General features: G+C 39.3%; 2 protein-coding genes across 2 annotated transcripts in view; both read right to left on the reverse strand.

The window, feature by feature from the left end:
- Positions 1-25,303, reverse strand: part of LOC134821270 (G-protein coupled receptor-associated protein LMBRD2-like) — a 58,494-nt gene that overhangs the window by 7,177 nt on the left and 26,014 nt on the right. The window lies entirely within an intron of this gene.
- On the reverse strand, positions 13,425-14,960 carry LOC134821275 (uncharacterized). The gene has a single exon (XM_063831990.1). It carries the CDS (start codon positions 14,949-14,951, stop codon positions 13,545-13,547), a length of 1,407 nt encoding a protein of 468 aa, XP_063688060.1. The 5' UTR covers positions 14,952-14,960; the 3' UTR covers positions 13,425-13,544.

Below are 25,303 nucleotides of genomic sequence, written 5' to 3' on the forward strand. Positions count from 1 at the left end.
CCCTAAAAGACAACTTCTCTTGGATGCCCAGCGTGCGAACTCAAACTCACATCTTTAAATACAAATTATCGTTGAAAAATGAATTAATTTCCACTATCTATAGTATGTTTTATCTTTAGCCAAATTCTTGATTTTGGAGATTAAAATCCCTAAAAATATGCCCTGAATCTTGCTTTTACGATATTTGATAATTTCTTTAAAATGTATCGACATTGATGACGTTTTTGTTTATTTTTGAACAACATAATTAATGTCAGCATAATATGTTTAACAACAAATAATTTTTCAAATTCCCTACTGTCCGGACTCCTCGTTATAAATATAATTAAGGAATATGGCCTCATGACACTGTTCCCTCATGACACTGTCCCCCTCATGACGCTGTTCCCCTCATGACACTGTTCCCCTCATGACACTGTTCCCCTCATGACACTGTTCCCCTCATGACACTGTTCCCCTCATGACACTGTTCCCCTCATGACACTGTTCCCCTCATGACACTGTTCCCCTCATGACACTGTTCCCCGAAAGATAACGATACAGTCAGTTGTGCACACAAGGTGATCGTTAGCAGGCTTGTCCGCCGTGGCTAAATGGATCGGCGGCGGCGTTTCACTAAAATTACACCGGCGGCGGCGGCGTACGCCGGCGTGAGCCGTGAAATCAAGGCCAACTAAATTGAGGTCTATGAAATATGAATATGATCATGTACTTAATTAGGGTAATTTAGACTTAACTTCAACAAATGATGTTGGTATATTGTTATGGTATTATCTGCTATCAAATAAAAGTTGAGACAAATTGATACAATTATTTTATTCAAGGTAAAATACATAAACAATAAATTATTGCTGAAATCAATGGATCTCTCAATATTTTTTGTTGGAAACAAAATCATAGTTTTTAGAACAAAACAGTGTATATTTGAAATTCTTAACATTCATCCTAGATCGCTGACTAGAAAGAATTAAACCTGCAGCCGACCAGGTTCTTTCAATTTCCGCACTACTGGCAGGTATACAATGCACTTTTCTTACTATGTTTGAGAGTATTGGGAAAGTTTTTTGCCTATCGGCCCAAAATCTAAAAAGTTCGAATTGTAAAATTTCTTCTTCAGTCAAACTTATGAGTAGGTACAAGGTATCTGCTCAGTTCTTTTGATAATCAATATTGTTAAGTTAGCTAAAGGTGTGTATCATGTGTGTGTTGCCCCTAGCCGCTAATCGCTATCAGTAACACTGATATCTTCAAATGAAGACAGAATTATTTTGAAGTCAGAAAATGCACGCCGTACGCCGATGTACGCCGGGGTGTATCGGCGGCGTTCGGCGTGGCAAAATCACCCGGCGGCGGCGGCGTTCGGCGGCGGCGGACAAGCCTGATCGTTAGCTGCAAATCATGAGAAACCTCACTGAACCAGCATTTGTGGACATATGTTGTGTCATACTCATAAGCTGTATATTAATGATGGACATTGCGAAAAATGTACACCTATGTATTTGAAAGTCTCTGTGCGCTTTCTATCCCAATATCTATATATCACCCACCTGTATTTTCGCTATATTATCGCGGAGCCAAAAATCAGTTTTCCGCCAATAATTCAAAAAGTAATTGTTTTCACTTTCAGGGTTCATTCACCAGCTTAGGGGTCATTCACCAGTTCGTCGACCACAGTACAAACCCTTGTAAGCTCAAGTATGATAGTGCGTAATGCGTATGCATACCCAAGTGTGTGATTGTTGAATTAACTACAATGTTACCAATAAATAACTGCTAGATATTATATTTAGTTAATTATAATTAATTGATATTAATTATAATTATCCTTGTCATATTATAAGTTCCATGAATTTCGGGCACAATGTCAACAGCACATTTTGAATGGTAGCATTGGATGACACACTGGTATGGAGTGATAAGGGCCCGAAAGCCTGGTAATTTGTTAATCTTATGGAGATGTAAACATTAAATTAGTCCGGTTGTCGAAGTTGTAGTATATCACTGTATTAAACGGATTAAACGATTCAAAAGTCAAAAGTCAAAATTCACTGTATGAACAAGAGGAATGTTCTCTAGGCATTTTCAAAATGAGGAATATAGGGCATGTGCCGTATATTGTGTTCCTCTTTTGATGCAACGTTGGATCGAATTTCAATTCATCGAAATATAACATCGAGTAACTAATATCACAGATATTTCCCGAACCTTTCATTGCAACCTTTTTCTCTTTCTTACACCGTTCAATAAGAACGGTTTTGTATATATTATATAATATATATATATATATGTAATATGTATAATATTATATAATATGTTACATTATATTATGGTGTTTGTATGGATTTCTCCAGTTGGAAGATTGTTCTACCCTGGAGGGGAGCTTCATACCAGTTAACTCGCCGTTTTATGTGTATGTTATATTATATGCATTATGATCGTAGTGCAGTTTACATAGTTAGTTACATCTTGCCCTCCAAATAATTGACTGATTGAATCTCTTTACCTAATCACTTCAGTGAAGTCAAAAATGAGGCTTAGCTGCAGTCACATAGTTTTGATATTCTCATAATCTCGGGTTGTAACTTCTAATGCTGACATTTGTTGCTTTAAGGGGGGAGGGGTTCACCCTGATTTTTTGTGAAACTTGGTTTTAAGATAGCAGTTGACCAACAAACTAGGACTAGTGACCAAATTTTTGAGGGGTCCCGGACCCCAACCGCCAAACGGTACCCGCGGGGCAGCCACGCCCATATTTGGTCCAAATTAGGCCCAATTTAGCCAAATACCCTGAACATGCCCAAAACCCAGATTTTAGGTGCTCTACTAATTGTAGCTAGAGGTCCCCTGAACTCGTATATGAATTTTCATCAAGATCGGACGAAAAATGACTTAGTTATGAGCCAAAAACCATATGGCCATATTATTTGGGCATACGCACCAAATTTGATCGATTTTGGCCCATAAATTGGTCAAATATCAATATTTTTGAATGAAACCAACTTTATATGGAAGGTAAGCCTATACTTACATTCTCTATAATTATAAGCTCAGTATCTACCTAACTGTGGATTTAGTGTTCAAATAATCGCAAAAAATGAACAAAATCTCCCATATCTCAGTTCACGATATTTGCGTAACTGATTTCGCTCAAAACAATAGAACTCAATTTAGGGTTTCAATATTTGTATATAGGCCTTTAAAAAAAATTGGCGGCCAAATTCTGAAAAATGCCCGGCAAATCTCGAAACCAAGTTTCACAAAAAAATCAGGGTGAACCCTGATTAAATTTCTGCTTTGACCCGTGACCGCAAACAATAGGCTAGTGGTGCCTTAGTTAACAGAGTTTAAAATTACGCTAACCCTCTTAAATTCCGGTAAACAATCTTCTGACAGTTCTACCTCATAATATCTGTTTGTTACAGCTTTTTGTATCTAAAACCGGTATTCGGTTTATGCTGTCACAAACTTTCTAACACTTTCTGCCAGAGATATACTCATGGACGACAATGTGCCGCTTCTAGTATCAGTAGAAGATGGTACTCTAAGGAAAAACGAATGGAGTCATGGTCTGTTTGGATGCACAGACGATATCGGGGAATGTCTACTAGCTTGGTTTTGTCCCTGTGTAATCTTTGGTTTAAACGCGCGAGACTCTTGCTACCCTGGTTATTGGTGCGACGGGTGTTGTGGTGCTTTTTGGGGCTGCTTGGGCTTTATTTGCTGCCCACAAGCTGCGATGTGTGCATGGGGTCTTTCCCTTAGACCCAACATCAGAAGAAAGTACGGAATCCAAGGTGACAGGATTTTAGACTGGTTGGTCGTTTGGTGGTGCACTCCCTGTGCTCTACATCAGGAACGACAGCAGTTGAAAGAAAGTCTGCCTTCTACAACTCAAGTTGTTGTAGAGCAACAACAGCAGAACCCGATAACTGCAGTTCCACAGTCCTATGCTCCCCCTCAACAGTACGCTCCTCAACAGTATGCTCCTGGAGTCCCTCATAAGTATAAGCGCCCCTAAAAAACAATTTCTCTTGGATACCCAGCGTGCCAACTCATACTCACATCTTGAAATACAAACTATCGTTGAACAATGAATTAATTTCCACAATCTATAGTATGTTTTATCTTCAGCAAAATTCTTGATTTTGGAGATTAAAATCCCTAAAAATTTGCCCTGAATCTTGCTTTTACGATATTTGGAAATTTATCGACATTTATGACGAATTTTTTAATTTTGATTCATAATAATAGTTATAGACTGATCGCGATTTTGACTTTGAAATTAATTTCGTGAAACTGTAGTATCCCTTGTCCTATCAAGAGGCAACATAATTAATGTCAGCATATGTTTAACAACAAATAATTTTCAAATTCCCTACTGTCCGGACTCCTCGTTATAGTTCAGGAATATGGCCTCACGACACTGTTCCCCTCATGACACTGTTCCCCTCATGACACTGTTCCCCTCATGACAGTGTTCCCCTCATGACACTGTTCCCCTCATGACACTGTTCCCCTCACGACACTGTTCCCCTCATGACACTGTTCCCCTCATGACACTGTTCCCCTCATGACACTGTTCCCCTCATGACAGTGTTCCCCTCATGACACTGTTCCCCTCATGACACTGTTCCTCTCATGACACTGTTCCCCTCATGACACTGTTCCCCTCATGACACTGTTCCCCGAAAGATAACGATACAGTCAGTTGTGCACACTGCACACAAGGTGATCGTTAGCTGCAAATCGTGAGAAACCTCACTGAACCAGCATGTGTGGACATATGTTGTGTCATACTCATAAGCTGTATATTAATGATGGACATTGCGAAAAATGTACACCTATGTATTTGAAAGTCTCTGTGCGCTTTCTATCCCAATATCTATATATCACCCACCTGTATTTTCGCTATATTATCGCGGAGCCAAAAATCAGTTTTCCGCCAATAATTTAAAAAGTAAGTGTTTTCACTTTCAGGGTTCATTCACCAGCTTAGGGGTCATTCACCAGTTCGTCGACCACAGTACAAACCCTTGTAAGCTCAAGTATGATAGTGCGTAATGCGTATGCATACCCAAGTGTGTGATTGTTGAATTAACTACAATGTTACCAATAAATAACTGCTAGATATTATATTTAATTAATTATAATTAATTGATATTAATTATAATTATCCTTGTCATATTATGGGTTCCATGAATTTCGGGCACAATGTCAACAGCACATTTTGAATGGTAGCATTGGATGACACACTGGTATGGAGTGATAAGGGCCCGAAAGCCTGGTAATTTGTTAATCTTATGGAGATGTAAATATTAAATTAGTCCGGTTGCCGAAGGTGTAGTATATCACTGTATTAAACGGATCAAACGATTCAAAAGTCAAAAGTCAAAATTCACTGTATGAACAAGAGGAATGTTCTCTAGGCATTTTCAAAATGAGGAATATAGGGCATGTGCCGTATATTGTGTTCCTCTTTTGATGCAACGTTGGATCGAATTTCAATTCATCGAAATATAACATTGAGTAACTAATATCACAGATATTTCCCGAACCTTTCATTGCATCCCTTTTGCTCTTTCTTACACCGTTCAATAAGAACGGTTTTGTATATATTATATAATATATATATATATGTAATATGTATAATATTATATAATATGTTACATTATATTATGGTGTTTGTATGGATTTCTCCAGTTGGAAGATTGTTCTACCCTGGAGGGGAGCTTCATACCAGTTAACTCGCCGTTTTATTTGTATGTTATATTATATGCAATATGCATTATGATCGTAGTGCAGTTTACATAGTTAGTTACATCTTGCCCTCCAAATAATTGACTGATTGAATCTCTTTACCTAATCACTTCAGTGAAGTCAAAAATGAGGCTTAGCTGCAGTCACATAGTTTTGATATTCTCATAATCTCGGGTTGTAACTTCTAATGCTGACAGTTGTTGCTTTAAGGGGGGAGGGGTTCACCCTGATTTTTTGTGAAACTTGGTTTTAAGATAGCAGTTGACCAACAAACTAGGACTAGTGACCAAATTTTTGAGGGGTCCCGGACCCCAACCGCCAAACGGTACCCGCGGGGCAGCCACGCCCATATTTGGTCCAAATTAGGCCCAATTTAGCCAAATACCCTGAACATGCCCAAAACCCAGATTTTAGGTGCTCTACTAATTGTAGCTAGAGGTCCCCTGAACTCGTATATGAATTTTCATCAAGATCGGACGAAAAATGACTTAGTTATGAGCCAAAAACCATATGGCCATATTATTTGGGCATACGCACCAAATTTGATCGATTTTGGCCCATAAATTGGTCAAATATCAATATTTTTGAATGAAACCAACTTTATATGGAAGGTAAGCCTATACTTACATTCTCTATAATTATAAGCTCAGTATCTACCTAACTGTGGATTTTGTGTTCAAATAATCGCAAAAAATGAACAAAATCGCCCATATCTCAGTTCACGATATTTGCGTAACTGATTTCGCTCAAAACAATAGAACTCAATTTAGGGTTTCAATATTTTTATATAGGCCTTTAAAAAAATTGGCGGCCAAATTCTGAAAAATGCCCGGCAAATCTCGAAACCAAGTTTCACAAAAAATCAGGGTGAACCCTGATTAAATTTCTGCTTTGACCCGTGACCGCAAACAATAGGCTAGTGGTGCCTTAGTTAACAGAGTTTAAAATTACGCTAACCCTCTTAAATTCCGGTAAACAATCTTCTGACAGTTCTACCTCATAATATCTGTTTGTTACAGCTTTTTGTATCTAAAACCGGTATTCGGTTTATGTTGTCACAAACTTTCTAACACTTTCTGCCAAAGATATACTCATGGACGACAATGTGCCGCTTCTAGTATCAGTAGAAGATGGTACTCTAAGGAAAAACGAATGGAGTCATGGTCTGTTTGGATGCACAGACGAGATATCGGAGACATTCTGCTAGCTTGGTTTTGTCCCTGTGTAATCTTTGGTTTAAACGCGCGAGACTCTTGCTACCCTGGTTATTGGTGCGACGGGTGTTGTGGTGCTTTTTGTGGCTGCGTGGGCTTTATTTGCTGCCCACAAGCTGCGATGTGTGCATGAGGTCTCTCCCTTAGACCCAACATCAGAAGAAAGTACGGAATCCAAGGTGACAGGATTTTAGACTGGTTGGTCGTTTGGTGGTGCACTCCCTGTCAGGCTTGTCCGCCGTGGCTAAATGGATCGGCGGCGGCGTACGCCGGCGTGAGCCGTGAAATCAAGGCCAACTAAATTGAGGTCTATGAAATATGAATATGATCATGTACTTAATTAGGGTAATTTAGACTTAACTTCAACAAATGATGTTGGTATATTGTTATGGTATTATCTGCTATCAAATAAAAGTTGAGACAAATTGATACAATTATTTTATTCAAGGTAAAATACATAAACAATAAATTATTGCTGAAATCAATGGATCTCTCAATATTTTTTGTTGGAAACAAAATCATAGTTTTTAGAACAAAACAGTGTATATTTGAAATTCTTAACATTCATCCTAGATCGCTGACTAGAAAGAATTAAACCTGCAGCCGACCAGGTTCTTTCAATTTCCGCACTACTGGCAGGTATACAATGCACTTTTCTTACTATGTTTGAGAGTATTGGGAAAGTTTTTTGCCTATCGGCCCAAAATCTAAAAAGTTCGAATTGTAAAATTTCTTCTTCAGTCAAACTTATGAGTAGGTACAAGGTATCTGCTCAGTTCTTTTGATAATCAATATTGTTAAGTTAGCTAAAGGTGTGTATCATGTGTGTGTTGCCCCTAGCCGCTAATCGCTATCAGTAACACTGATATCTTCAAATGAAGACAGAATTATTTTGAAGTCAGAAAATGCACGCCGTACGCCGATGTACGCCGGGGTGTATCGGCGGCGTTCGGCGTGGCAAAATCACCCGGCGGCGGCGGCGTTCGGCGGCGGCGGACAAGCCATGCTCGTAACTGAGTCAACAGTACGCTCCTCAATAGTATGCTCCCGGAGTCCCTCATAAGTATTAGTGCGCCCAAAAAACAATTTCTCTTGAATGCCCAGCGTGCGAACTGATACTCACATCTTTAAATACAAATTATCGTTGAACAATGAATTAATTTCCACAATCTATAGTATGTTTTATCTTTAGCCAAATTTTTGATTTTGGAGATTAAAATCCCTTAAAATATGCCCTGACTCTTGCTTTTACGATATTTGGAAATTTAATTAAAATTTATCGACATTTATGACGATTTTGTTTATTTTTGATTCATAATAAAAGTAGTTATAGACTGATCGCGATGTTGACTTTGAAATTAATTTCGTGAAACTGTAGTATCCTTTGTTTTAATCCTATGACCTATCCCCCCTTTAATTCTAATAATTATTAATAAATCAAGAGACAACATAATTAATGTCAGCATATGTTTAACAACAAATAATTTTTCAAATTCCCTACAGTCCGGACTCCTCCTTATAGTTCAGGAATATGGCCTCATGACACTGTTCCCCTCATGACACTGTTCCCCTCATGACACTGTTCCCCTCATGACACTGTTCCCCTCATGATACTGTTCCCCTCATGACACTGTTCCCCTCATGACACTGTTCCCCTCATGACACTGTTCCCCTCATGACACTGTTCCCCTCATGACACTGTTCTTCTCATGACACTGTTCCCCTCATGACACTGTTCCCCTCATGACACTGCTCCCCTCATGATACTGTTTCCCTCATGACACTGCTCCCCTCATGACACTGCTCCCCTCATGATACTGTTCCCCTCATGACACTGTTCCCCTCATGACACTGTTCCCCTCATGACACTGTTCCCCTCATGACACTGTTCCCCTCATGACACTGTTCCCCTCATGATACTGTTCCCCTCATGACACTGTTCCCCTCATGACACTTTTCCCCTCATGACACTGTTCCCCTCATGACACTGCTCCCCTCATGACACTGTTCCCCTCATGATACTGTTCCCCTCATGATACTGTTCCCCTCAATCCTCATGATACTGTTCCCCTCATGACACTGTTCCCCTCATGACACTGTTCCCCTCATGACACTGTTCCCCTCATGACACTGTTCCCCTCATGATACTGTTACCCTCATGACACTGTTCCCCTCATGACACTTTTCCCCTCATGACACTGTTCCCCTCATGACACTGCTCCCCTCATGACACTGTTCCCCTCATGATACTGTTCCCCTCATGATACTGTTCCCCTCAATCCTCATGATACTGTTCCCCTCATGACACTGTTCCCCTCATGACACTGTTCCCCTCATGACACTGTTCCCCTCATGACACTGTTCCCCGAAAGATAACGATACAGTCAGTTGTGCACACAAGGTGATCGTTAGCTGCAAATCGTGAGAAACCTCACTGAACCAGCATTTGTGGACATATGTTGTGTCATACTCATAACTCATAAGCTGTATATTAATGATGGACATTGCGAAAAATGTACACCTATGTATTTGAAAGTCTCTGTGCGCTTTATAGCCCAATATATCACCCACCTGTATTTTCGCTATATTATCGCGGAGCCAAAAATCAGTTTTCCGCCAATAATTTAAAAAGTAAATGTTTTCACTTTCAGGGTTCATTCACCAGCTTAGGGGTCATCCACCAGTACGTCGACCACAGTACAAACCCTTGTAAGCTCAAGTATGATAGTGCGTAATGCGTATGCATACCCAAGTGTGTGATTGTTGAATTAACTACAATGTTACCAATAAATAACTGCTATAATATTATATTTAATTAATTACAATTAATTAATATTAATTATAATTATCCTTGTCATATTATGGGTTCCATGAATTTCAAGCACAATGTCAACAGCACATGTTGAATTTCATCTCCCATTCATGTGGTAGCATTGGAAGACACACTGGTATGGAGTGATAAGGGCCCGAAAGTTCTAGGTTTTGGATTTTGTTTCAGATTTGTCTCTAGTACTGAACATAAAGCCCCTGTAATTCTAGTGTATTTTATGTGTTAGTTATACTAGATATGTCCTGAGATAACACGGCTTTATATTCATTAATCTCCTGCTTGGAGTGGTTGGAGGTGTCATGTCTCGCGTGATACAGGATGAAACTTGAGACGACGTAAATTTAATGACTTATGAGCTTATTGAGCCCGCACGTTGTTGAAATTTAGAGTTTTCAGTTTGTCTTGAATTTGAAAGAAGGGGAGATTTCTCTCTAGTTTACGGCAAAATGAATATTTTAAAGATAAAGTTTGTCAGTTTACTCTTCCTTTACATATACAGGGTGAGTTGAAAATAGTGTGTGGAATGTAAAGATCGATACAATTTTTTATGAAGGAGCAAATTTTGAAAGGTGTATTGCTATCAGTTCATAAACGTTACACATTTCATTGTTGCATCTCATTTGATTCTAACTCATAATATGGATTCCACACACTATTTTCAACTCACCCTGTAAGTCCAATTAAAATTCGGTATATATTATTATGATCATAGTGCAGTTTACATAGTTAGTAACATCGTGTTCTCCAAAACATTGACTGATTGGACCTCGTTTTGGTAGCTTGTAACCTCTAATATCTGTTGGTTACAGCTGTTTTTACAACTTTGGGACTTTTAACCATTCTGCTAGAGATATACTGATGGGAGACAAGGTGCTACTTCTAGAAGATGGTATTCCAAGGAACAACGAATGGAGTCATGGTCTGTTTGGAGGCTCTGACGATTGTGGAGAAATGTCGCTAGTTTGGTTTTGTCCTTGTGTAACATTTGGTTTAAACGCGCGGGACTCTTGCTACCCTGGTTATTGGTGCGACGGGTGTTGTGGTGCTTTTTGTGGCTGCTTGGGCTTTATTTTCTGTTTTCCAGTCGCAATGTGTGCGTGGGGTTGTTCTCTTAGACCCAAAATCAGAAGAGACTATGGGATCCAAGGTGACCGTTATTTAGACTGGTTGGCGGTTGTATTTTGTTTTCGCTGTGCTCTACTTCAGGAACGACAGCAGTTGAAAGAAAGTCTGCCTTCTACAACTCAAGTTGTTGTAGTGCAGCAACAGCAGAACCGGATAACTGCAGTTCCACAGTCCTATGCTCCCCCTCAACAGTACGCTCCTCAACAGTATGCTCCTGGAGTCCCTCATCAGTATTAGTGCACCCTTATCTCGGGTGTCCAGCAGGGACAAAAGGAAATCGCGGCATGTACGGAATCGCGATTTTTCCCATTATTTGCGACAAATTTTATGTATAGTTTAATGTATAGTATGTTAAAATTCGCGGTATCGCGATTTTTGGCCAAAATAATCGCGAAATCCTTTTGTCCCTGGTGTCCAGCGAGCGAACTCATCCTCCCATCTTTAAATTCATAACAAGAATTTCGCCGCGGTAACACCACGCACGATTAAATTTCCCTACTGCCTACAATGTAATTGTTCTACTTGTATCCCAGAGTGGTGTTTGGCGCACGTGATAATCGTTTTCATTATATTAGGCGTGCAGAACTTGAAAATTCTGCGCGCATCTTAGGTGTCGCCGTCGATCTATATTCTATATGTGGTTTGGTTGTAGATCATTTCATATGTTGCGCGGTTTTGTTTCGTGTTACTGTTAACGATGCGTATGATCATGTCACGTCATATTTATACTGCATCGTATGCCAACTTTATTGACTGTAATAAAATATTCTGTCTAATCTTAGTTATTATTTGTATCTAACATAAACTAATACATTTTGATGCTTACTCGACACATCTACAGCACCATCGACTATATAGGATTCTTTAAAAGCATACTATACCGCAATCTTGATCTTAGTTGCTTCTTGAATGTAAATGTAAAGTAACATCTGTTCTTAAATATGTAATCGCTTTTTACCATTCAGTTTCGATAAACTGTAAAATATTCGGCCACGAGTTTATCAGTTGATATAATAATTTAATTTGTTTCGACTTGCTGAATTTTATCACTCGGTAATTTATTAAGCTTGTTTCAACAAAATAACTAAACACTTGTATTGATGATTGATCCGCTCAGATGACTAATATGCTATATTAATGAATTAGAGTAAATTGCAACCCGATGGAAACCTGTGTAACAGTCGTCAAGCACCTAAAACTGGTTGCTATGCCTGTAATTAATTAACACATAGCTGGCGTCGCGCGCGCAAAATTGCCTCCTTTTATACACATAATTATAGGGGAGTGGTCTATATTGCGAAGGAGCAGACTTTTGTCATCACCGTAGGACCGTCGGGCCACCTCATATATCCAAACCCGATTACTTATTCCCTACGATCTTTTTGCCTTCGGCAAGAGCAGGGAAAAAAATTATCGTTAAACAATGAAATAGTTTCAAAAATGTATAGTATTTTTCATCTTTAGTCAACATTTTGATTTTGGAGATAAAAAACCCTAAAAATATCTCCTGAATCTTTCTTTTTCAATATTTGAAAATTCTTTGAAATTTCTCAACATTTATGGCGATTTGCTTATTTTCAATTTATCATAAAAGTAGTTGTAGACTGATGACTTAATGACGATGTTGATTTTTGTAATTAATTTTGTGAATCTGTAGTATCCTTTGTCCTAATCAGTTCGATCTGTCTTCACGATTTTTCAGCGCAATCATAATTTGCGTAAATTAAATGTTATACTACATTTTCTTGCTAAAAGTTGCAATCCACTACCCCATTACAATAAGATACACGTACAATCGTCCAACATTTTATTTTTGTACTAAATTTTGTACTAAATTGTTATCTCGGGAGTCGGGGGTATTTCCCAGTAAAACATTTCAACCAAAAAGTCGCCTAAATCGGATATTTTATTTATGAATTCCTATTTCAAAAAGTAATTTCTTATTTATTTAGTACAGTTAGCCGATTTAACGGCCAGGTAGCGCAGTTGGTTAGCCAGCTTTGCAATCGTGAGGTTGCGGGTTCAAATCCCACTGCCTGCCTGGTCGTGGGGTGAGTGTCGTTGACATTCAGCTAAGGATCGTGAGTGGTCTATGCAGCCCCCCGGTCTACTCAGCCGAATACTCGAGAAATCGGGTGTGAGGGTTAAATGAGGAGCTGCACATTGCAGCAAAGTCTCGGGCGAAGAAAGTATGGTACACACAGCACACTACCTTAACGTCACTGGCTAAAAACAAATCCTTCGGCTTCCTGTTATTGGCTGGTTGCACTTGTGTAACAATATGGCTGTTGGAATACTCCGAAGTAAAATAAGTGTCTAGATAAAAAAATAAAAAAAAGTATCAGGCAGACGATTGTCGATCTTTGGAGCCACCACAGAGAAACTACGCTTACCAAACTTAGAGTTAGTATAGTTACCTCCACAAGTTGTCAGTTTAATCTTTCTTCACAATTTTGCAGCCCAAACATATGCACCTAAAGCTTTAAAGGTATACTAAATTATTCTTGCTAAAAGTTTCGAATCAAATTATTAATTATTTTAATTATTAATGAATCAAGAGGCAAAATGATAAATTATAGCATAATATGTTTAACAAAAAAATGTTTCCACATTTCCTACTATTCAGACTCCTCATCTGCATCTTGGCTCACGAATATGGCCTCGTGACGCTGGTCCCCGAACCCAGGACGGGTGAATGTAGCGGTAACGGCCATGTACGGATAAAAGTTCTCCCCAGCATCACTGAGAGCTTTACCCAGATCTTTGAACTCCTTCTTCCAGATAGCCATCACATCTGCGTCAGCACCGTAGTCACCGATTGCTCTGTAGTAGGTCTTCGTGTCAATCCACTCCTCAATCTCCACAAGTTCGTTAGTTGGAGTTGGGGGGTTGTCTTGGTACTCCGAAGGAAGGTAGAAGTGCATGCTGGAGTAAGTGTTCTCGAAGTCTCTGTTCATGTAAGTCTTCGTTAATACTGGTATCGTCATCGGGATCTCAGCCTCTTCATCGTTTTCTCCATAAATATAGGCGAAGAGACGGATGAATGCGTTCACCCATTTCTGCTCCCCGTCTTCCTCCACCATTTCAGTGCTCACCCAATTGCCTGCCTTAATGTTTCGGACCCCGAACCCGCAATTCTCATTCTCAACTTCCTCAACATCTGGACATTCTGCATCTGAGCCGCAGATACCCTCCGTAGCCTTGGGTTTCGCAGTTTCGGGGAACCCTTCGCACTCTTCATAGCCTTGGGCCTCCGCCAAACTGAAATCGTCGCCGTTGTAGTCGTAGTAGTCGTGTCTCCTGGCAATATACATGACTTCGTGGCGCTGCTCTGCTTCACTTTGGTGGCTGTAGCTGCCAGTAATCACTTTCCACCAGTAGTATTCCAGACCAGAGTCAGTGAGGGACTCTCCCAGGTTTATGAACTCCCTATCCCAGATCTCTTCCGGCACCTCTTTTCCCTTTGAGTATCCGAATGCTCTATAGTACACTACAATATCATCCCACTCCTCGATTTCGACATCCTCCCCAGTTGGGGCAGGATGGGTTTTCTGATATTCCGCAGGCAGGTACAATGCCATTGAAGATCCTACTGGTTCAAAGTTCTCATCTAAACCAGTCTGAACTATCAAAGGAACGGTCAGACCCATATCGGTTCCGTCCTCGTTACCACCAGTCAGGTAGAAGACAAGTCGCTTATACGCCTCCTCGTATTTACTGTCCCCTTCACTGTCCAATACCAGAGTAGAGATCCAGTTTCCGGCACCAATCTCTCTTACTCCAAACCCGCAGCCAGTACTTGGTAGTACCTCGTGAGCAGGGCACCCATGTTCTCCTGGACATATATCAGACAGAGCTTTAGGCTTCATCCACTTCATCTTCTTGTTCTTCTTCGCCACATTCTTGTAGTTCTCTTTGTGCTCAGGGCACTCTTTGTAGCCCAGAGCAGCCCGGGACTCACTCTTCTTTTTGCCTGCTGTGACCAGCACAATCGCAGCCAGCAGCAATATTAAACACAGTTTCATCTCTCTAGGGGATCTGTTTTAGTGGAAATCGGCGTTAAAATAATTGTATACATATTCACTATGCAGGCTTGCAAGTTTGTCGTGTAACTGTTTAATAAACTTCATCGCATCAAAAATTAAAAATGTGAGCAAAATAATGCCGTTCGAAATAAGCATTTGGCTAGTCATTTATCGAAGGAAAAAACTTTTGAGAAGTTTTCTGTTTTCGTGTAGTAAGCTAGTTAATAAATCACATTCAAAATGCGACGTGTAGAAACGAAGTGTTACTCCCTCCTAGAAAACGAGCGCTAGAGAGATCGACTTAAATTGCCAACAGTTAACATTTTCGATAGATTACTTTAAATTCTAAAATCATCCTCTTAAATATATGCGGTGGCAAAGGAACAAAATTAGGAAAGAACTCAACAAGATTGATGCCGCAAATTTGAACTGCAAAATAACATGACCAGAGATTTTATAATTAAGATAACATTTTATCTGCTCGTACTTGGTTAGGTTCCACGGCGTGTATGGGTCTGAGCTAATGAATCCGTCGCATATTCTCCCTGCCCGTTTAATTACCTTTAAATTGAATTAGATTTATCAGCAAATTCAGGCCATATTATCAAATAAGTTTGTCTCGTCAAACACAGAAATCAGCATCAAGTGATATTATTATAGAACATGAACAATTATTCCCGTGCAGAATCGTACACCATTTCTTCAGTTGGACATTTTGAACAGCATGGACTGCAGCCAGGTTGCATGGACTGCAGCCAGGTTGCATGGACTGCAGACAGGTTGCAACGAATTAATGTAATTTAGGACTGAGGACTGAGGGGCCGGGTCGACACGTGCAGCGGGGAAATTATCTTCCAGACTTCCTTCCAACTTCTGGTTAAACTGGTGAGTCTGAATTTGCAGATGTTTAAGTGGGCCTTTTTGCTGTGACTTACGAAGAAGCATATGCCTTAAAATGGTTAACTTTTGAGAAATTGGCAGAAAACTGATTTTCGGTAATGCCTAAAACATCCAATCATAGGGTATCTGGTAAGTTATAGGCTATGAAGATATTCAAATGTGATAAATCATAACAAAATATGTAATCGATGATATATTAATTTTAATACAGTAGGTAGTAGTTGTACGGCAAATTACAAAAAAATAAAATAAAATAATCAAGGAAAGTTTGTTTACACATCACACTTACAAATACAATGACTTTAATTACAGTATTATAATTCAGTAGTGTTGTAATCACGAATATGATATTGTTAACCCTATATCTTTTAACCAGCAAACATTTAAATTTCAATAAAAATTTGTTAATCGACCCTCCTCTCCTTCAACTTCAATCCCAAATTCGTCCATGGCGATAGTCTTTACCCATTCCATGATTTCTACGGAGATTGTCACATTTTTAACCTCTGCCAAAGATTTTTGACTGAGAAAATCGACATTAGCTTGAGAATCTCTCTCCAGAGCAGAAAGAGCATCTCGAAAATATTCCTTGCCGATACCAACTTCCCTCAGAAAACTCCGGGTAAATTCCTCCTTGTTCTCCAAGAGAGACTCGTAGCTGTACGCCTTGATATCGTTCCGGTCACTTGTCTCCAGCATGTAGGCATGAATCTGACAGAGCACGATAAAGAGAAAGGCCTCCTTGCCAGCTCCACATTTAATTTTGTTCCAGATGTTACGATAGTTGACAGGAAGCATGGAAACTGCCGTATTTCCGGTTATGATGAGATTGCCCTTAAAGATTTTAGCGAAGGACAGTACAGTTGGTCGAAGAGATCTATACATGAAGAGTTCGGTGATCCCTGGCAAAGCTTGATGTATCAGAGGAAGAAGAGAAAGCGTCTGAATACCCCAAGGTTTGATGAAATACAGTTTCTCAGGATCCGGACAGATGAGAAGAAATACTGCTCTGACCAAGTCCAAGTACTCAACTGATTTACGACTTGGGGGATATTCCTTCGCGTTCAGTATCCACGCCAGATTAATGATAGAAGACGGTTCAGACTGAACAATACATTGATTTGTTTTAAACATCATAGCCGCGACTCAAGTGGAACCGCATCGCCCGGAATTATGGAGATAAGAAATATTCCTACCATCCCTCGCGGGCTTGCTCCTCAAATACTGGAAGATTGTTTCATGAGAAACAGTAAGAGGTTCAACTGCTGAGTCGTGCTGTATGTCGTAAAGGAAAGGATGTTCTTCTATGTTGAAGATGTTAATTCCGGGTTTTGCTCTCACAAATATAAACTCCTTTTCAGATACAGAGTAAAGGGAAACATCCTCGCGTTCGATGTAAGTTACATCTTTGGAGTTAAGGAACGTTAAGAGAAATGAACGCTTTTCATGTTTAAATGCGTAGAAAGGTTTAATGTCTGCCAGAATGTCATAACTTTGAATAGAATTAGAAGAATCACAGCAGCGAGGTCCAAAGAGCACGAAAAGTATCGGTTGTAAAACTTTCGATAGCAAGAAGAAGCGAAGAGCTGCAAAGAGAAAGCGTATTGTCTCCAACCAAATCATATTCTAAAGAGGGGTGAAATAGAATTAATCACACGTAAATGTTTTATGTTATTACATAAGCTGTAACAGCAAAATTAACGGGTTTTTATTTCAAAAACAAAGTCAGCCAGAGTAGTCAATAGAACTTCATGCGATGCAACGACACAGCTTTGAATGAATAAACACTAGCGAAATTACACAAAATGCAGAAAGCGTATCATGCGCTTCATGGCAGATCTCGAGTTACCAATTTAATTATTGACGTTGAAACTGGTAAATTACAAAGAAGGTACAACAATTTTGGGAATTTTATCAACTGAAGTGGTGCATTATAGGGTATATATGTTATACTGTTGAGACTGATTTTGCAGATATTGGGCTTTTTTGCTGGACCATATTTACAAACACGTGTCACGTGAACGGTACCTTTGAGAACATCGTGCACCGAAAGTGCGTTTCAGCCTTCCCCAATTTATCAGTCGCCCAATAGGACCACGCCCAATGTTTGCCCTCAGGTGCAAGAGTATCTTAGCTTATGAAAGCAAATCTACATATTTATATACAAGTTGTTGTTAACAATTTTTTTCCTGAAACCTTCAATTTTCGAGAAAATCGCCTAAAACCCTTTTGTGTGTGGCGTCGTGCTTAATTTTGCTAACTTTGGCTACGAATATTTTTTTATTGAAATCTTTCAAATCAATCAATTACATACAAATTTACACAATGAATGAACAACATTAAATCTTCTCAAAAGTAGACTAAAATCAGATTTTTTAGGACAAAATGTATGTAATCAAAGGACCTGAGGGCTGAGGGTCACCAAAATACAGATGTTGAGAGCAAAATGCACCTCCTGCACAAGTATGGGCCCACAAATATGGTGAGTCTGACATATTTATATAGGACTTACGAAGAAATATATGCCTTAAAAAGCTTACCCTTTGACGATTTAGGTTGACAATGAACGCAATTAATAATATATACATAATATATATGTATATATATTAATAATAATAAATTGAAGTTTAATAACACCACTTCAAAGATTAAACTTATACTCAGCAGTGTTTAATCTAAACATCCCAGAAAAGTACTTGAATAAGATAAGGACTGGTAACGTATGCTTGAAAAATATCGCTAGTCTAATGACAGAAAATGATACTTGTATGTAAAAATCGAACACCAATATTGACCAAAATAAATTATCGATATAAAGTTTCATTAAGGGGCAGTTAAAACAGAAAATCTTTAGAAGAGCTTTAAATGATTCCAGTGATTGAGCCGATAAAATGGTATCAGGCAGACGATTGTAGTCTGTAGATCTTTGAGATTGTAGATCTTTGAGATTGTAGATCACAGAGAAGCTACGCTCACCAAACTTAGATTTGAAAGATGGTACAATTAGTTTCAATGTGTGACCATGGTGTGAGTACCTAAACATGTCCTGAACAATCCTAGCAATGCCCTGTGAGACAGCAGTAAAATTTTGAAAACAATTATTTTCTTTAAATCAAACCAGTGAAGATTTAACAAGTCGTCATCAAGACGGTCATGTTTATATTTACCACGAACAGCTTTTGCAGCAGCATTTTGTAGTAACTGGAGTTGATGCAGAAGCTTCTCGCCAATACCAAAGTATAGACCGTTACAGTAATCTAGACAAGCTACAACTAGACTGTTAACGATGACTTTTATCTGTTGGGGATTCAGCAGGAATCGGATTTTTGATATTACATTTGCGTAAAGTATGGAAATATTTCTTCTTGATGAAAGCAAGCTTCTAAATTCGGGATAGCCTGTGGCAGGCAACGCCCGATTCTAATGCTTCTACAGACCTACACAAGTGTAAGTAAGTAGGTAAATATTTCATGCTAGGCATGTGGCACCCATTACGGTAACCATCCATTGAGTTTTTGCTTCTTGAATAAACTATATAATATGATGTTTATTTGGAGAAATCCAGTTTCAAGAGTGCTCTACCCGGGAGGGGAACGTTTTACAAATGAAACTTTAAGTTTGTAGAATCGCCGTTTTGTTTAAACTATATAATACATATATAAAGTCTTTATGCTTGATATCTCGGTCATCTGAGTAGCTAGAGCTCCACCTTTTTTTCCCTTCAGGAAAGATGTATTTTATAAGGCCAAGTACAATACATTATAATTTGACTTGATCAAATGATCATTAAAAATATCTAAAAACCGCGACAACGAACATTCAATCGAAAAAAACATCGTTTTCATTTGATATATTCCTCGGATGAGTGATAATAGCAGTAGCAAGTCATACCAGAAATATTTCAATCAGGTACTTAAGTGACTGAAAAATAAGCCCCAACGTATGTGCCAGTGTACTCACCCCCCCCCCCCCCCCCCACCCCCCACCCTGCATAGTGTCCAAATAAAAGTGTGTTTATATTTTTAAAATGCACAATATGGCAAAATTATGAGCAAAAATATCGAATAATTAATTCATTAAAATAGTAATTAAACAGCTAAAGATAATGAATTGTTTGATGCAACATTCTGTCTGATCATTTTAAAATTTTATTAATAAATCAAAGCGGTTCGTGAAGGGTCTTCTTGATTTGACAGCTAAACTATAAATATACAACAGATACACTCGACACTTCTTAATAAAAAGTTCTTATGCAATTTTATAGAGGAGCGCTTCTCTATCAGGACGTAGAATATCAAAACAGAGATTAATATGATAGTTAGTAGCATAGATTATCAGGTTACACAGCTGGAGCACTTGGAGTGTACGGCGGGGGTGCTTCAGGTACGTACTGTTGAGCGTCAGGGGCGTACTGTTGAGGGGGCCCAGCGGCGTCAGGGGCAAACTGTTCACCATCACTGACGTACATTTTAGGGGGCCCAGGCGCGTACAGTTGAAGGGGTTGAGGGGCGTACTGTTGAGGGAGGTCAGCAGCGTATTGTTGATGGGGGTCCAGGCGGGTACAGTTGAGGGAGGTCAGCGGCGTACTGTTGAGGGGGTCCTGTGGCGTACTGTTGTGGAGGAATGTAGGATGAAGGTGCTTGAGTGACTGGGTTTTGCACCACTACTTCTACAACTTGAGTTGTAGATGTCTTGCACTGTTGTCGTTCTTGGATGAGAGCACAACACGGACAACACATTATCGCCAGCCAATCTGCACAGCAATTAGTTGGGATCTTGTGGTTCCTCCGAATATTCGGTCTAATACAACAACACCAGGCACACAGCGAAAATGGGCAGAAGAAGAATAGGCAGCCGCAGAACGCACCACAACAACCATCACAGCAGCACCCAGAATCTCGGGCATTCAAACCGAAGGTGATACACGGACAACACCAAGCGAGCAGACACTCCACAGTCGTCAAAACATCCAAATAGGCCGTGACTCCATTCGTTGTTCCATTGATTTCCACCCTCGGCCTCGGAAGTAACAATTATTAATTGCTGACTCATAATCTGTGATAGTGACGATCGTTATCATATTCGTACAAAAAATACTTTACTTTATCATAATGATAAGATTTTACGTAAAAAAAAACTTAAACTGCTGTTCTCATTCACAAGATTTTAGGAGAAGATCTTATGATAGAGAATACAAAGGTGGTTTGGAAAATATTACGTATCAAACTACTGTGACCATCGGGGACGGCAACAACTGTGAGGGTGTCAGGTATGTAAACCACGGACTACATAACAAGGACTACAAGGAATTCGTAACTGCACATAGACAGTTTACTTTATCAGTCCTTAAATGATTTATAATACCATTAACTTCCCTGCCAAGATCAGTGATAAAATCACTTGATACTCGAGATTTTTTACATTATTCGTAGTAACTTAGTAATCTTCGAATAGAAGATTTTGGTGGAGGGCATATGCATGGAAATTGTGCTACTCATATGCCAGCTTTGTTATTTCTACAGAACAGCTTTGTGTAGAGTGGGTAACGGAGGGAGTCTAAAATGGCTAACGTAATAATATTATGTTAGCCATTTTATGTGGATAAGTAGATGGCCCCTAACGGGGGGGTACCAATGGCATAAAATGGCATAAATGGCATACGTTTTATGGCATAAATGGAAATTTTTATTGGCCAATTCTCCATTTATGCCATGAATTTAGGTCTTCATATTTGACCTTTAGGATGACTTTAAATTCGCAAATTATTATTAGTACTTGAATAAGAGAAATTTTTCATGCTTTATAACGCTTGGAATGATCGTTAAAGATTCATATGACAAATAAAGAAAATACAAATGTATTATATCAAACGGGGGGGGGGGGGGGGGGGGGGGGGGGGTACCAATGGCATAGAATGTCATAAAATGGCATAAATGGCATACTTTTTATGGCATAAATGGAAATTTTTATTGGCCAATTCTCCATTATGCCATTTATGCCATTGGTACCCCCCCCCCCCCCCCCCCCCCCCCCCCCCCCCCCCCCCCCCCCCCCCCCCCCCCCCCCCCCCCCCCCCCCCCCCCCCCTAACATACACATTATTCAGTACAATGCAAGAGTAATATGTAATGTTCAATTATAATATAATACATAGTACTGGCGCCTCTCATCCTTCATGTAACTATACATAGCAACTCAGCGTTTATCCTTTTACCACAACAAGGGCCTGTAACCGTTACCATGGACAAAGGAAACGCAGAATCTTAACAACTTAGAAGATACTGTCTGTCATACTCATTACTACATTAGAGTATGGCGAACTCTATTTACAGGTTAGTCAGGCAGTGGCTCACACTCTGTTGATATCTCTTAAGGGAGATCTGAGGTCTCTCAACCTTGCTTCTCACTTAGTCGAGTGTGTCCCACAACCAATGCACATTGCCTAAACGTCCAGTTTTATCTATTATTATCCTGGACCTATTTGGCGAATTTTCTCTCTAAAAAAAAAGAATAAGAAAGAAAAAACTAATAATATTACGTTAGCCATTTTATGTGGATAATCCCTTACTACAATGTAAGCAATGATAAATAATAACTGCAGAGGCTATGTAACGTTTTGCAACACAGAAAACAAATGATATGATGCGCCGCACGAAATTCCTACTCGCAGTTACAGTTAAATAGCTACAGCTTGAAAATGTAACATTAATACACTATATTAAATAACATAACTGAATGTTGCTGTGTGAGAAGAACCGTATGAGTTGAATAACGATGTTAAAGTGCGTGAAGGGAATATCGGTAACCGAATATCAAAAGTATCGATTGGGAAAACTTTCGATAGCAAGAAGAAGCGAAAGAGCAGCAAAGACTCTTTGCTGCAGAAAGAGAAGGCGTATTGTCTTCAACCAAATCATATTCTAAAGAGGGATAAAATAGAATTAATCACACGTAAATGTTTCATGTTATTACATATAACTGTAGTTTGGCTAGATTAACGGGTTTTTATTTCGAAAACAAACTCGGCCTAGTCAATAGAACTTCATGCTATGTAACGGCCGTAAAGTGTAAACATAGCATTGACTGAATAAGAGGGCTCCTTGACTAGCTGCCCTTTTTTACTTTTAGTGCTTGTACGTCAATTTGTCCAACACAAAAAGGAGGAAAAGTATAGAAAAAGGGTTTTTAAGAGCATTGGTTATTATACAGCAGTAAGATTTTGAAAACAATTCTTTTCTTTACATCAAGCCAGTGAAGATTTAACATGTCGTCATCAAGATGGTCATGTTTAAATTTAACAGCAACAGCTTTTGCAGCAACAGCTTTTGCAGCAGCATTTTGTAGTAACTGGAGTTGTACAGAAGCTTCTCGCCAATACCAAAGTGCGAACCGTTACAGTAATCTAAACAAGCTAGTAGCTACAACTAAACTGTTAACGATGACCTTTATCTGTTTCGGATTCAGCAGGAATCGGATTTTTCTGATATTACGTAAAGTATGGAAACATTTCTTCTTGAATAAGCTATATAATATGATGTTTATTTGGAGAAATCCAGTTTCAAGAGTGCTCTACCCGGGAGGGGAGCGTTGTACAAATAAAACTTTAAGTTTGTATAATCGCTGGTTTATTTAAACTATATAATACGTATTATACAAATTCTTTATGCTTGATATCTTGGTCATCTGAGTAGCTAGAGCTCCACCTTTTTCCCCTTCAGCTTCAGGAAAGATGTATTTTATAAGGCCAAGTACAATACATTACAATCTAAAAACCGCGACAACGAACATTCATTCGAAAAAAACCTCGTTTTTGATTATCACTCGGATGAGTGATAAAGCAGTAGCAAGTCATTCCAGAAATAATTATTTCAATCAGGTACTCAAGTGACTGAAAAATAAGCCCCAACGTATGTGTCAGTGTACTCACCTGCACCCCCCCCCCCCCCCTGTATAGTATCCAAATAAGAGTGTGTTTACATTTTTTAAATGCAAAATATGGCAAAAGCAATCAAATAATTAATCCATTAAAATAGTAATTAAACAGCTAAAGACAATGAATTGTTTGATAAAACATTCTGTCTGATTATTTTTCAAAACGTTATTAATAAATCAAAGCGGTTCGTGAAGGGTCTTCTTGATTTGACAGCTAAACTATAAATATACAACAGATACACTCGACACTTCTTAATAAGAAGTTCTTATGCAATTGTATAGAGGATCGCTTCTCTATCAGGACGTAGCATATCAAAACAGAGATTAATATGATAGTTAGTAGCATAGATTATCAGGTTACACAGCAGGAGCACTTGGAGCGTACGGCGGGGGTACTTCAGGTGCGTACTGTTGAGCGTCAGGGGCGTACTGTTGAGGGGGTCCAGGCGGGTACTGTTGAAGGGGTTGAGGGGCGTACTGTTGAGGGGGTCCAGGCGGGTACTGTTGAAGGGGTTGAGGGGCGTACTGTTGAGGGGGTCCAGGCGGGTACTGTTCAGGGGCTCCAGCGGCGTACTGTTGAGGAGGCCCAGCAGCGTACTGTTGAGGGGGTCCTGTGACGTACTGCTGTGGAGGGATGTAGGATGAAGGTGCTTGAGTGACTGGGGTTTGCACCACTACATTTACAACTTGAGTTGTAGATGTCTTGCACTGTTGTCGTTCTTGGATGAGAGCACAACACGGACAACACATTATCGCCAGCCAATCTGCACAGCAATTAGTTGGGATCCTGTGGTTCCTCCGAATATTCGGCCTAATACAACAACACCAGGCACACAGCGAAAATGGGCAGAAGAAGAATAGGCAGCCACAGAACGCACCACAACAACCATCACAGCAGCACCCAGAATCTCGGGCATTCAAACCGAAGGTGATACACGGACAACACCAAGCGAGCAGACACTCTCCACAGTCGTCAAAACATCCAAATAGGCCGTGACTCCATTCACGATTTCCACCCTCGGAAGTAACAACTGTTACTTGCTGACTCATAATCTGTGATAGTGACTTGAATCGTTATCATATTTGTACAAAAACTACTTTACTTTATCATAATGATAAGATTTAACGTTTAAAAAAACTTAAACCGCTGTTCTCAATCATTTAAAGATTTTAGGAGAAGATCTTATGATAGAGAATTATACAAAGAGGTCTGTTGAAGTATTTTGGTAAGCGCTCAACTTGAGGAGCAACTAATCTACACCGGGAGCACGGGCCCGACTAATTATCTAAAATATACTGTGAAAGTTGTATGTTGAGTAATACAAATACATGATTCAGATTGGTCCTTATAATCCACAACAATGGAATTTGCGTTAATAGTGGAGATTTGAACAACGTTTTAAAATTTTAAGCAAAAGTTCGAAGAGGGGGGATTATGAGTATTTAAGAATCTGAGAATTTGACCGTTTTTGCCGGCAATACTCGAAAAATGTCTTAAAAATTATTTTTGAATCTGAGAAA

Source organism: Bolinopsis microptera, chromosome 9 (genome assembly GCF_026151205.1).
Source record: "Bolinopsis microptera isolate Bmic1 chromosome 9, MBARI_Bmic_1.0, whole genome shotgun sequence".
NCBI lineage: Eukaryota > Metazoa > Ctenophora > Tentaculata > Lobata > Bolinopsidae > Bolinopsis > Bolinopsis microptera.